Source organism: Tachysurus vachellii, chromosome 11 (assembly GCF_030014155.1).
Source record: "Tachysurus vachellii isolate PV-2020 chromosome 11, HZAU_Pvac_v1, whole genome shotgun sequence".
Lineage (NCBI taxonomy): Eukaryota > Metazoa > Chordata > Actinopteri > Siluriformes > Bagridae > Tachysurus > Tachysurus vachellii.
Window position 1 is genome coordinate 17,686,580 of NC_083470.1, and position 14,757 is coordinate 17,701,336.

Consider the following 14,757-nt stretch of genomic DNA (forward strand, 5'->3'; position numbering starts at 1 on the left):
CTCAGAATGAGCTAGCCAGCTTACATTAGCTGTCCTTTTGTAGAGGAAAACCAAAATATGCTCAAAGGTTTACAGGTTCAACTGGTTAGTCAGTAACTCTGATAGATGTAGTGATCTGCACAATAAAGTTTTATTCTCAAAAACCTCTCTAATACAGTGATACAGTGCAGCAAAAGATAAGTACCTGCTCAGACACACATTATTTATAAAACAGAAATACAATGTCTTTTGATTCAATTTAATTTTATGTGTATAACAATTGACATTGTCTCAAAGCAGCTTTGAAGAAATACATAAAAGATTTAGAATTTAAATTTAGATGTATTCCTATTGAGCAAGCGAGAGGCAACAGTGGCAAACAAATATTCTATGAGACTATATGAGGCAGAAACCAAATTCAAAAGGGAGTTTTATTGTCGCATGAGTTACACTGGAGAGTGTGATTTTGAAAATTCTGTCCTTTCTACAACTTTATGTAGTCAAGTGGAATGGTGTAACCAGGAGATTTTGAGTAATATTTAATGGCCATCATTGTGATTTATAAATCTACAAATATCAAATGTTTAATGATGGGGACCCAAGCACAAATCAGCAGTTCAAAGCCACCACCAAGTGGTCCACAGCAGTCCCATATACTGTATCTCCAGGTAATTGACGTGGGGTCATGCGCAGCAGCAGTGAGAACCCCATTATGATGAGACTCCAATTGGACGTAGGGCTTCAGGGTGGGTCAGGCAGTTCTGAAGAGCAGAAGCAGTCAGTCACTTGGAGAATTTGACTAATGACAGCTTTTCTTTTTGCATAATAATTTATTGAATCTTCCTTTCTTTGAATCTATCTAAATTAATAGAATATTACAGCAGGATTGTTGGATGGATATATATATATATATATATATATATATATATATATATATATATATATATATATATATATATATATATATATATATATTCTAAATTTTCATCCATCATTTAATTTCATCCACTTCATGCAAACTTGCCATGGGCATTTATTTGTTGTCATTGCATATTACATAAGCATAAGAAAATCAGCTACAGGTTTTGTTGGCAGTGTGTTTTTTTCCCCACTTGTAAATCTAGAGCCAGTTTAGAGCCAATCTAGTTTGTGGTTGCACACGCACACACACACACACACACACACATATATATATATATATATATATATATATATATATATATATATATATATATATATATATATATATATAATATTATTTTTTATTTTTTTTTGTGCAGGTAGTAGAGAAAGCTTCTTCAGTGAAGAATTTTCGTCTACTGCTGAAAGGTGAGGTGCTTTATTTTTTTGTTAAGTACTCAGTCGCTCTGCAAAATGCGTCTTTTCATTTAATTAAAATGATGTGAACTGTATGATTTTAGGGGTCGTATGTATGCTACACTTGGTCCAAATTGGAGGGTTCCAGTCCGTAACTCCCCTAGAAGCAGAAGCTACGTTTACAGGTAAATATACTCTATATGACTTTGATAGCCTTGATAACGGAACAAAATATGATGATATTATGTCTGGTGTGAACTGCCTCTGTTCATGTCCATGCAGGGTTTTATTTAGTAAAATTAGTTGCTGTTTGTTTTCTGCAGATCAGGGAGATTAAGTCACACCCTGCAAAGTATAAGAAAGGGTTTCAAATGTTTGTCTTTACAAGTGTGTAACTGGGTAAATCATTGAAATGACGAAGATGTGCTCTTTATAACTTTCCTGTTTCAAATTTATGATAGGTATAAGGAATAACCATTTTCTTAAAAAGGTCCCAGATAAAATTAACTAAAAACTGCTAAAAACTCTATAGCAAATCTATAGCAGTAACAAAACATTTCTACTGCATTTTCATTTTGCTGCATGTATGTTTGTGTGAGACCTATTACAAAACAATACGGAACTATTCATAGATTTTTAGTGCAAAAAGGTTAAAAGATTTTAGTTGTGTTGTTTCCTTGGCCCAGTGCCACAGGAGCCGTGTCCAGTTATGAGTGCAGCTCACTTAGCAGTATCACCATTGAAGGGCCTCTGCGGAGAAAAACTGTGATGAAAGAGGGCAAGAAACCTACAGTGAGTGTAATATCACATGTCTTTAATCCAGTAGGATAAATACTACTGTGCCTGTACCAATGTATTCAATAATATTCTGTTGTGTAAACCACCAAGTGATAGATCATGTCATTCCTCTGAACATTTATTAAATCTGCCAGGTTTTGATACCGTTTGTAATTCACTTTTTATTCTTTTACTATTTTTTGTACCAGTTGTCATCATGGAAACGATACTGGATTGTTCTTTCCGGTTCAACTCTAATATATTTTGGCTCAAAAGCTTTAAGAGCAAATGAAAGGAGACATGTAAGTAGTCCCATATTTGTCTGTTTTTCAAGTAAACCAACTTGAAAGACAAGAAATGGCTGTTTATTGAAATATGTTCAAAGCCCTGAGAAATTTTCTAGAATTTTAGTAGATGCCTGAATAGTATAGAATAGAATATTCCTGTGAATAATTTGCAGTTACATGAGTACATTGCTAGTGCAGTCACAAGGCATTTAGTTGGAGATAACATTTCAAGTGATAATGAATCGAAGGTTTTTTCTCTCACTCTGTTTTCCAGTGACATTAATATTATCATCATAAATTTAGGTAGAAATAAAGCAAGCGCTAAATCCGACTGATGCCTGTCATAGGAAGCACTTGAATAACATTGTGGAAAATGTTTAGCCTCATTAAACAAAATAGTTGGGAATGTCATTGAATAATGTTAAACAAGTAAAGTAAAATAACACTACACAGAGCCAAGAGAACCTTCCTGAGCCTCCCTCTTGAAATTCTCTGCATATTTTGGGGTTAAGAGATGTGTGGGCACCCAACATTGCTCATCATGGCTATCGCCCCTCGTAATCAGTGAGGTACTTTAGTAGGCCACCTTAATGTCATTAGGTGAGGAGGTGTTTTTGACCTGATAGGTGAGTTGGCTCAAGGAGAGGAGGAGGAGCGGTGGTTTAATGGTTGGTGGACAGGGGACCACCATCTGACAGAGGCTCCGAATATTTGTAGAAAGCATCTGATCTCTAGGTTTTTATTTCTATGAAGCAATCTCATACTGTACCTTACATGTAAATTGCAGCCTACTGTTGCTTATTATGACTTCAGGAATGAATTTTGAATTCTATGCTTAACACTTGGGGTTACTTTGTAACAAAAGGTCAATGGTGAGCAGAAGGTCAATGGAGTTGAATCCTACTGATAAAGCACCTTGGAAGTTGGCAAACCCCAGGAAATGCCACAGCTAGGATGGCGGCTTACCAGTAGCACGCAGCAGCCACTTTGGATCCAAAATAGAGCTATTTATGTTTTCAGCCTGACTATTCATTGTACATGGACACCAGAGACTGCAGTGTTCATGTATATGACTGTTAGATGCTGTTACTGTACAGTAATCATACAACAAAACCTGCATGATGATATGCTGGAGAATCTTTGTGATCTTGGCTTGCTGCAGAGACCAGGCCTTCACTACATGGCACCTCCCGATGCTGGTGACTGGGAGAGGGGATGCCAGAAGGGGTGCTCAAGGAAGCTGAAGCATGGCAAGTATGCTGGTGTCCATGCTAGGCTAAAAACAAACACTAGCCGGCCAGCTCTCCTGTCCATTATACTCACTAATCCTTGCTCCATGGACAATAAACTGGACTACAGCCAACTACAACGGACCACGCAGGAAGAGTTTGGTGACTGTTTAGAGACTGATGTTTAGACATCTTTGTTTTCACAGAGACATGGCTAAGCAACGGAGTCATGGACATCCACTGGCTATTCAGCTAGATGGGTTCACCTCATTACTTGCTGACAGAAATGTAGCTCTGTGGTCAGTGTCACGGTGGTGGAATGAGTTTACATCAATCCTGAATGGTAAAAGAACTCTTGTTTCTAGTTACTGCTCATCGCTAGTGGAGTTTGTGACTTCTAGATGCATGTCATTATATTTACAAAGGGTATTCACCACTGTTTTCATTTCAGAGTGTACATCCCCCCCGAGTTAATGATAAGGAGGCACTATGGGTCATATTAGTGATCTGCAAAATGCTCACCATGGTGGATTGTTTATTATTGTAATAAGAAGGGTGAACACTCTGGAACTTTACACAAACATCCCCTGTGCATACTGTGCAGAGTCACAATCACATCTCAGCTAGTAAGACCACATCTCTGTTATGCTAATTCCATTATACAGACCACTCTAAACCAGTTCTGAAGCAGGTGAAAACCTGGCCAGCAGGAACCACCTCTGCTCTTTGGGACTATTTTGAGTGCACTGACTAGAACATGTTTAGGGATGCAGCCAGCGCATGTGGCAGGGTATCCAGGTGATCATGAACTACAAGACAGCTTTACCTTCCTGTCACAGTGATGCCTAAGTCCCAAATGTGCTGAATGACTTCTACGCTCAGTTTGAGGTGCAGAACCACATAGTGGCAAGGAAAACCATCTTTCCCCCCAAAGACCAGGTACTCTGACCACGGCCGATGTGAGGAGTTGTCTAAGCAGGGTTAACCCACGAACGTCTGCAGGACCAGACAAAATTCCTGGCAAAGTTCTCAAGGATTGTGCAGAACAGGTAGGAGAGGTCTTCTCTGACATCTTCAACATTTCCCTGAGCAGCCCCAGTGTTCCTACGTGCCTTAAGACATCCACTACCATGCCAAAAAAGTCTTCAGTGTCCTGCCTCAATGACTATTGTTTGTCACACTCACACAGTCATGATGGAAGTGCTTTGGGATGCTTGCATTGAGGTACATTAAGACCCAGTTACAACCTTCACTGGATCCCCTGAAGTTTGCATATCATCCAAACCTCTTCATGGATGATGCCGTTGCCACGAGCTTCCATCTGGCCTGCTGGGCCTGAACACATCCCTCTGGATCGGGAACAGCATCCTCCGCACCAGCACACTAAGCACCGGGCTGTGTGCTTAATCCACTGCTGTTCACTCTGATGACTCACGACTGTTTAGCAATGCACAGCTCGAATCACATCATCCTTGGTGTTGAGCAAACAACCTGCCTCTGAACAATGATAAAACTAAAGATATGGTTGAGAGTTGTTGACTTCAGGAGAGCACAGAGTGACCACTCTTCTCTGAACATGGTGCTCTTGATGAATCCTCTGTGGAGATCATCAAGAGCACCAAATTCCTTGGTATTCATCTGGTGGAGAACTTCACCTGGTCAATCAACACCAGCTCCATCACCAAGAAAGCCCAGCAGCATCTCTACTCTCTATGAAGTCTAAGGAAAGCACATATCCCTCCATCCATCCTGAACATGTTTTACAGAGTGACGAGTGGGAGCATCCTGAACAGCTGCATCACTGTCTGCTTTGGGAACTGCACTGTCTCAGAATGCATTACCCTGCAGCAGATAATGAGGACAGCTGTCTTCTCTTCTCTTCTTTTCTTCCTTCTTTCATGGACACTTACACCATGCGCTGCATCCGCAAAGCCAACAGCATTGTGGATGACCCACACACCCCCACACACACTCTTCACCCTCCTGCCATCTGGAAAAAGGTAGCAAAGCATTCAGGCCCTTACAACCAGACTGTGCAACAGTTTCTTCCCACAAGCCATCAGACTCCTTAACTACCAGAACTGAACTGTACCGAACACAAACACACACACGCACACACCCACACACAGAAGATGATTTTGCTATCTTTGTACATGCTGTCTTTTGAACTTATTCAATTGCTGTTTTGAATACCACATTTCAATAGTTCGTCCAACTGCTGCTATTACATAATTGTATGTTTTCTAGCATCCTCTTTGTTGACACTTTGGTCACTTTGGTCTGGACCATGGCTTACCCCTAGGTGGAAATGATGTACCCAATAATGCGATTGTTCACTGGAGGAACTCACACTTGACTCTTTCTTGACATACTGATGATGAAGGAGCTAGCACAGATATAGTTATATGGGGAGGTCTAGCTTAGATAATTATCATGCAGACGTTGCTGCTTCAGGGCTGCCAAGATGAGTGGTAGAGGGTATTGGTATTTCATAGTAGACTAGTTTGGTCCCGATTGTCTATGCAAAGGTAAAGGCTAACCCCTTTTTTAGCTAGAGCGAAAAAATCTTGCTGAAGCCAGGGAGGTCGACGGTTTGATTTACATGCTGCAGTGCCTCCTTAATATATTTTTCCACAGCTCTTTGTTTCAACCACAGACAAGGGGTTATACATGCCTAGAAGGAGGCATAGCACCTGGTAGCAACTCAATGGCACAGTCCTCTAGGTCTATATAAACACCTCTAGGAGGTCATTGTACACAGTTGGGACACAGGGGTGAGCACTGTGCTTTGACCCCTCACAGAGGTGGAGGCTATTATGAGTTTGTTCTATTGGATACATTAGTGGAGGCAGGAGGAGGATAAGTGCACAAGCCAACCAGGATGACAGTGCATTATGCTGTTTGACCTCAGGGAGATCTAGGGGTGTTTTTCAGAGGTGGTGACCATCAGCTGAATATGCTACTGGTGATGTGCACCAAGCCTGGGGACCAGAGGATGGATCTATTGGAAAATGACACCCTCTCTGATGGATCTCCATCTATAAATAAACAAAAATATTATTTTGATGAAAAAGGCTGGAGACAACTCACCCTGGATGGAGTGATCAGTCTCTGACAAAGTGAATGGCTCCACTACAGTAAAAGCAAAAGCTTTTTTGCTGTTTGATTCCATCTCCACTTCCATGATTTGGGTAGAACTCAATTTCATGTGCCGTCTGTTGATGGTGAACATGGGCACAGGGTTTCAAAGACATGGTGCTGATCTTTCCTTTAGCAGCTGGTCCTTTCAGGTAGTCATGCCAATGAGCAAGGCAAGGATGAGTTGTTAATCTCTACAGGTGAGCTTGGTTAGCACATGGTGCATAACTGGAGCACCCCCTGGGCAAGATTCAGGAGCCACTCACCCACCTCTTATCCATCCAATGAGTGTTCTAAGGCATGCCTGCTGCTAAGTGGACCTCCATATTTTGAAAGATCACCTGAATATTTGTTTTGTATCAGCATGGGTGGAGTTCTGGCAGGGTAGCATGGAGCCATGGCAGTGACTGGTTTTGAGACTGGTTCCACTCTCAATAATGACAATAATGTTATTGTCAGCTAACTGTCCGTGGGCAGCCAAGGCCTGATGACAACTGGATTCACCTGCTGCATCCATGAGTGGCGAGGTATAACTGTCACGGTTGGATGCAGGAGAGTATTTAATGACACAAACAGGTGACAGGGCAAAGGTAACAGAAAAACAAACAGATGTGAAAAACAACAGGAGATTGACAATGAACCAAAAAAACTTTCTCAGCCTTCCCAAGAGAAACAAGAGAGGTGCTGGGCTTTGTTGGCTATGGAGCTGATGACAAGGGAAGGGGTAAAATTTTCCACCAGGTGAAGCCTTAGGACTTTGGTGCTCTTGACAATCTTCAAAGAAGATCCATTAGTGTTGAGTGGAGACTGGTATGCCAGTATGACCTTATAGTTAAACAGCTGACAACAGTCAAGGTCAAATTTTTTAGTAAGGAGGAAATGTGTAGATCAGGTACACAATTATCCTGAAGAAATAAGTTAAATTAATTCAGTCTGTTAGATGAGAGTAAAATAGTTAAAACTCTCTACTGTAATACTTGTGTTGTTTTCTACATAGTTAGTTTTAAAATTGTTTTGTTGTAATAATTTGTTTTGCCTAGTATTTTGTCTTTGAAAAAAAATTCATCATTCCTTCATGCTGTTGATTTTTGTGCGTCCGTGGTAATCTTGTTTCCGTTAAGTTTGGTACTCTAGTTAATTTGAACCTGAGATTAGTTTTGTAATCATCTGTTAGTGTAGAGCAGCAGGAAACAACATTCTATAGCTAAAACAACTCCTTCCATGAAATGTGAAATACAAACAAATTAGTCATCAATGGGTCATCTTCTTAGTGTAAAGTTTTCTATACGGAACAGTTTGAATGTAATTGTAAACCATTATCTCTTGATTGCATGCCTAAAAAACAAAGTTGTCTTGTATGCTTTTAATGTCTCTCTAGTATAAAACCACTGAGTTTTAAGAGATATGCGTATTTGTCCAGTCATTGCAGGCAAGGTCAGAGCTTAGCATCAATTAGCATGCAAGGATAAGGAAAGTATGCAAATCATAAGGATATTCTAGAATTACACCATTTGAAAGTGTAAGAGTTAATCAATAAGAACAGACAGATTCTTCATGTCAGATTATATATAAGTATCAGGTAGCAAGCCTACTCAGGTCTTTTAGCAACAAGATTGCATTGCATCTCCACACTCCAAAATGAGGAATATAGTACTTTAAATAATCAGAGCACAGCAAAAGAGAAACACTGGCACTGCTCTGGAATTTCAACTTTCTTGCTCTCTATGTATTCTAGTACAAATCCAGGCCTTGTAAGAAGATTTCATTAACAGGCTGGATAGTGGTGCTGCCTGATGACCCTGAGCATCCAAACATTTTTCAGCTCAATGATCCTGATAAAGGTAATTCTGCCTAAGCAATATCATTTAGGTCTTTGGAGTTTCCTAAAGATTTAATGACTTTTATATGCATGTCCTATTTATGACATTTTAAGATTTTGGCTTATATTCATACTCATCATTCATTATGATCAAAAATATTGGTGACAAACTTTTTTTAACTGTTTTTTTTCTGCTTATTATATATGCAGGAAATGTAAATGATGTTAGACATTGTGTGTGCATGTGTGTGGGTGTGTGTATAGGTAATGTTTACAAGTTCCAGACTGGTTCTCGTTTTTCTGCAATTATCTGGCATAAGCACCTGGCTGAGGCCTGCCGGTGTATAAGGCCACAGGTACATTTTGAACCATTGTTATAACAATAGAAACAATTATAAAATAGTTGAATAAAACCCCACATAATTAGCCATATTTTTAAATTAATTTAAAACTAAGTCTATGAGTGGGACTTAAGGGTAAGGGTTCAAAGAGATGTTAATCTTATTTCAGCTTTCTTACTCAGCTCAGCTTCAATTAAATTTAAAACTGCAACACTGAATACAAATAATGCAAACATAAATCACAAATATCATCTTGTCTCTTGCAGATACCAGCCAATTTAATGTCTTTTGAATAGCTGCCATCTTGTGAAGGACAAAAGTGGGCCAGTAACAAGAAAGTTCAAAAAGAAATTAACATGAAGTAAAGGTTAAAGCTCTGTGGTGTTATGATGATCATGTTTTGTCTTGTGTTCATAAAATAGCCCTGTTGATCAGGGTGCAGTATATGTAGACTTTTATCTTGTGGGTTTTGTGCAATTTAGGACTGTCTTAAAGAAAAATTGCTGAAGAAGAACAAAACAATTGAAGCGAAGATAATGATACCAAAAATATCATATTCTGAGAGCAACACTGCAGCTCATGGAGCAAATCTTGTTTAACGATTATAGGAAGGAAACTATATATATTGAAATATTGTTTTTTTTGTCATTTCAAGTCCATTGGAATCTTTATCTTTATTGGAATCTCTAGTAAATCAAGTTTGCACTCAGACTATGAAGTAGGCTAAAGTTTATACCCTAAATATTGTCGTGTATTTCCATTTTTTTGGAGCACTACAGTGACACCTGAAAGAAATTCTGTTTTTTTCCCCAAAAAAAATAGGTTAGTTTTAAAACTGGCATTTGAGGGGCAAGAAGAAATTGACCAGATTTGTTTAAAAAATTAGAAGGCAGTGCTTGTATCCTGCCTGTAAAATGATCATTGGTAAAACTATTCTTCATTGTGAAATATGTAAACCACAATAAAGGGGTGGCATATATTGTCACATTAGTTCAATATTGTACATATACCCTTGTTAAATATTGTACATTCGTACTACTCTGTGTGAACGATGTCAAACATTTTGTGTACAGTCTAATACTGTTTTATTTATGTTTTCATGTGAACAAGTGCCAAAAAGTTTGTATTATAAATTGTATTGACTTTGTTGAATTTCTGAACTAAGTGAAAAGGCCTGGAAAATGTGAAGTGTTGCAGAAGTATGAGCATTCCTCCACAGAACAATGACAGAATTTCTGTTTTCAGTTAGGTCTTTATGCACCCAACTGAAAGCCCTCAAAATGCCCTCCAGAGACATAGATGAAATATACTAATAAACTTGAAGCTGTTTTTCACCATTGTTTCTCTAACAGAGGTGCCAATGGGTCAATCATCATTTTATGGTCTCAACTGAATAATATAATCTAGTTCCTAGTAATGGAACACGTTTGTAAATATGTTTGACTTTTGTGTGTGTGTGTGTTCCGATCAAATTCTGATTAGGTTGTTAATGTCATTTCAGTGTATGTCAGCATATTTTGCCCCGTTTATTAGTAGCAGTATCTGACACTCAAAAGCCTTGGTTCTGGGTTTATTTCCCTTTCAGTTTTTTTTTATAAGTTTACTACACCAAACATTATAATCATAGTTGGTGATTTTTTTTGTTCACGTGCATGTCTTATTTCTCTTATTCCTCAACAGTGTGATAACCGTGAAGTACTGAGAGCTTTTGGAATTTCATTTTATACTGTAAATTTATTAAGACATGAAAAAACTTTCCCTAAGTATGGTTGCAGTATGTTATCTAGCATTACTGCTGAATAAGTAATTGTGTTTGCTACCTCCTGCTATTCTCCTTTTTATGTAGCACTTTTCTTAATTGTTACACCTGTAGGCCACATACTGTACCTGAAAGAGAATATAGGGAAAGGTTTATTTTCTAGAACTGGCAAGGATTCTAACACCAGAAAATGTGCCTGTTGGTTAGTTTTTCTCTGTACAGTGTATGTGACATTAGTGTATCCTTGTACTGTAAATTGAGATTATACCTGTGATTGGCATTTCTTATTTTTATTCTTATCATTCCTCTTCTACTCCTTTTTCTTCTTCTATCACTTGAATGCTTTATACATAATTCTTTTGTTGTGAACATTTATGTTATGAACATATTCTGCATTATCCATGTGTTTTGGAGTTCATATCTCTAAATATGCTAATATATATTACACCATTAAGGGTACAAAACTTTTATTAAAACACAAAGAAACACTCTTAAACAGTAGCATTTATTTAAGTATTCTCAGTGTGGGGAAATGTTGTTCTACAGAGTCTGAGACATTTGAGCATCTTACAAGTGAAAATTTGTCTGACAACTAAATATCTTAAAATTAACTGCAATTACGTTTCACTAGTTTTAATACACTTTAATTCAATGATGGGTACATTCATAATAGAAGTGTATTTAATATACACTAGGCAACATTTGAAATGGATCAAGAATTTCATCAATGTTGTCCTGAAACCAAAATTTGTGTTTCTTTGACAATTCATGCTTAACGTGTGACTCTGTTATTGATCAATGTTGTCATGAATAAAGTGTCACCCTTTATGGCTTTTGATGGTCTCCAGACATGATTGTTTGTGATTACAGTACGTACCAATTGACCTGTCACAGTTGTCCGTACTTGGGAACTGGTCAGCATTTAAGGCTCTGAAAGCTTCACTTGAAGTCAGAAAATGTCACATTTAGTGAGATTGCAGGATTCTGACCTCAACAGAGCCATTGGGATGCTGCAAGGAGGCATGCAGATGCAGTGGGAACAGGTTCAGAAGGTCTGGTAGTGTGAGTAGAAGGCATGGTGGAAGCAGACAACAGGTCAAAACACCAAATCAAGACCGATACCTGACCCGGCATGCTACACAGTGTGACAACAATACAGTACAGTACAGTATTGCACTGAAGGCAGAAATGTTTACGAGGCATTTCCTTGTTATTTTGGTCTCTTGTCCATTGGTTAATCACAGAAGTACAGAACAACCAACAGTTTTTTGGTGCACTTATGTCTTCACTTCACACCTTCTGACAAACAACCATGTGTGGGCACCAACAAAAGTGATGAGGCATGAAATTCCACTGATGACACCATTGATTAATAGCAGACTTACATGTTATACATGAATTTTGAACAATACCTGTTCTTGTCTTAGGACAACTAAATTATGCTGCAGCATACAAAGGTATTACAAACAATTAGGTTTCAAATGTTCAGGGAAGACCCACAAATGCGGTGCTGGTTAGGTGCACATACTTTTGGTCATATAGTGTGTGTGCTTGTCAGTCAGAGGCATCAGTCTTGTGTCAGATTAAGTGTCAATTAGTGGCCTTATGGGGCTCCATCAGCATTAAAATGGAAGAGGCTGTCATGGCATTGTGCACTCAAGTACCACTCTAACCCTGCAAGAGGTAATTGTGTGTGTATATACATATTAGGGCTGTCAACTTTAACACAATAATGCATATGATTAATACAAAGCCCTTATCATGTAATTTAACGGAAATAGCGCAAACAAATTACTGAAAGACACAAAGGTGCATCATTAATGTAATTTGAGTCACGCAGATGATATGCATACATTGTAACGATGAACTGGCCTACCATTAAAGCTCATCGAGTAAAATTTCATTTAAACGCAAAACATCACAGGTTCTACTAGCAAACTGACAAGTAGTGTGCAAAAACCCACACTGGATCAGTCTATATGGCGTGTGAGTAGACAAATGTCAGCCAGGCTTACTACTTCCATAGCAAAATGGATTACCGTCCACTCAAACTCGTTGCTGACCAGGGCCTGACCCATCGTTCGAGCCACCATCAAGATCAACAATTATGTCCAGGATTCACGAAATATACATTAATGAAAAGAAATGCAAAGTAGACCTGCTATGTACGGTGGCCGAGAAGTGCAAAACACATTAACAAATCTGAAAACAAATTAACAAATCCGAAAACACATTAACAAATCCGAAAACACATTAACAAATCCCAAAACAAATTAACAAATCCCAAAACAAATTAACAAATCCCAAAACAAATTAACAAATCAGAAAACACATTAACAAATCCAAAAACAAATTAACAAATCAGAATACACATTAACAAATCCGAAAACACATTAACAAATCAGAATACACATTAACAAATCCGAAAACACATTAACAAATCCAAAAACACAACGATAAGTCAGACAACCCAGAAACGGTAGTGTATCGTTTTTGAATGGAAACTTACCGATCATTGGACAAGACACCTGTCACTCAAGATATACAGGTATGGAATCTTATGTGTAATGTGTAAAGTTCTTCATTTAAATATAAGAAAATAACAGAATTAATCCACAGTAATCCATCCATTCCAACTTTTCCCTGCGGCAGACTGTTGAACTTCATGTATACCTTGAGTGACAGGTGTCTTGTCCAATCACAAACTATACCAACCGCTTCCGGGTTGTCTGAAATGTCGTTGTGTTTTCTGATTTGTTAATGTGTTTTCTGATTAGTTCATGTGTTTTCTGATTTGTTAATGTGTTATCTGATTTGTTAATGTGTTTCATGCACCGATTCAGACAACCCGGAAGCGGTAGGTATAGTTTGTGAATGGAAACTTACTGATCATTGGACAAGACACCTGTCATTAAAGATATACAGGTGAATGAAAGGTGTCTCGTCCGATGATCGGTAAGTTTCCATTCACAAACTATACCAACCTCTTCCGGGTTGTCTGACTTGTTAATGTGTTTTCGGATTTGTTAATTTGTTTTGGGATTTGTTAATTTGTTTTCAGATTTGTTAATGTGTTTTCGGTTTTGTTAATTTGTTTTCGGATTTGTTAATGCGTTTTCGGATTTGTTAATTTGTTTTCGGATTTGTTACTGTGTTTTCGGATTTGTTAATATTTTCGGATTTGTTAATGTGTTTTCTGTTTTGGACAAAAGGGAGACAGAGAGAAGCTCTCTAGTATGATCTCTAGTGATCAGACTCTAGTAAGAACCTAACTGAGGGTGTAATGGCATGGGAAATGCATGGTAAAAGTACAGGTGTGAGTGCACATGTGTCGCAATGGTACACTTTGAACTGCGCCACCAGGGATGAGACCTATTGCAATCCTCATCAAATGTACCCCTATAAACACCACAATGTTTTGAACCTACAACAGGAGTCCAAGTCTGCCCTCCCAGCTTCCAATAAGTCCACCAATCAGTAGGCTCCTTTATTCTGGCGGACCTATGATCTAGGGGGGAACTGAGTCTGTGAAATATACATCTAAGCAAGCAATCAAGGTAACATCAGCACAGCTACCATTCTGATCCACAGCTACGACAGTCTCCCCAACCTCAGGTGTGTTAATGATCACAGAGTACACAGTATCTAATGGAATTTCTGCCAAGCCACAAAGTGCATGCTCTACAGAAGGACTACTAGAGCCAGTAGAGACACTCGGCACAGGTGAATTTAGTACGGAATGTGCAGTCAAGTCAGTTTCTCTTAGAGGAGCATTTTGAACTGCATCCTCAGTATAATAGCCAAACTCTGAATCAGAATTTGAAGAGCTTAATTCATGGTGAAAACCAATAGAAGAGTTTTTCTCTGTGTGGCGATGGAAGGTCTATGACCGTAACCTATATACAAGGGTAAATTTTTTACAGGCAATGGAATTGGCCTGTGATGATATAGGTGTAGAGTGTTGTCAAGGCTGGATCCGGTACAGGATAGGGTTCTTCCCCCGTTGCCTAGGAAGGGACAACATTGCATGTGATGTGGACGAAGTCCTCTGGCCAGACCCAGCACGAAGACGGGATGCTGAGGCAGAATGAGTAGTTGTGAATTATTTACT

At 38.6% G+C, this 14,757-nt stretch overlaps 1 protein-coding gene across 2 annotated transcripts in view; it reads left to right on the forward strand.

Annotated features, from left to right (window-relative positions):
• Nucleotides 1-11,481, forward strand: part of ralgps1 (Ral GEF with PH domain and SH3 binding motif 1) — a 97,269-nt gene extending 85,788 nt beyond the window's left edge. The window contains exons 14-20 of one of the 2 annotated variants that reach the window (XR_009649159.1): nucleotides 1,260-1,308; nucleotides 1,401-1,481; nucleotides 1,983-2,088; nucleotides 2,283-2,375; nucleotides 8,463-8,570; nucleotides 8,799-8,902; nucleotides 9,154-9,188. Coding sequence is in view for 1 of the 2 variants with exons in the window: in XM_060880680.1 (XP_060736663.1) it covers nucleotides 1,260-1,308; nucleotides 1,401-1,481; nucleotides 1,983-2,088; nucleotides 2,283-2,375; nucleotides 8,463-8,568; nucleotides 8,811-8,902; nucleotides 9,154-9,183 (557 nt within the window). In the remaining variant the exon portion in view is untranslated. Of the gene's footprint in view, nucleotides 1-1,259; nucleotides 1,309-1,400; nucleotides 1,482-1,982; nucleotides 2,089-2,282; nucleotides 2,376-8,462; nucleotides 8,571-8,798; nucleotides 8,903-9,153 lie in introns of both variants that reach the window. The other variant, XM_060880680.1, reaches the window with a different exon arrangement.
• The last annotated feature ends 3,276 nt before the right edge of the window (nucleotides 11,482-14,757 follow it).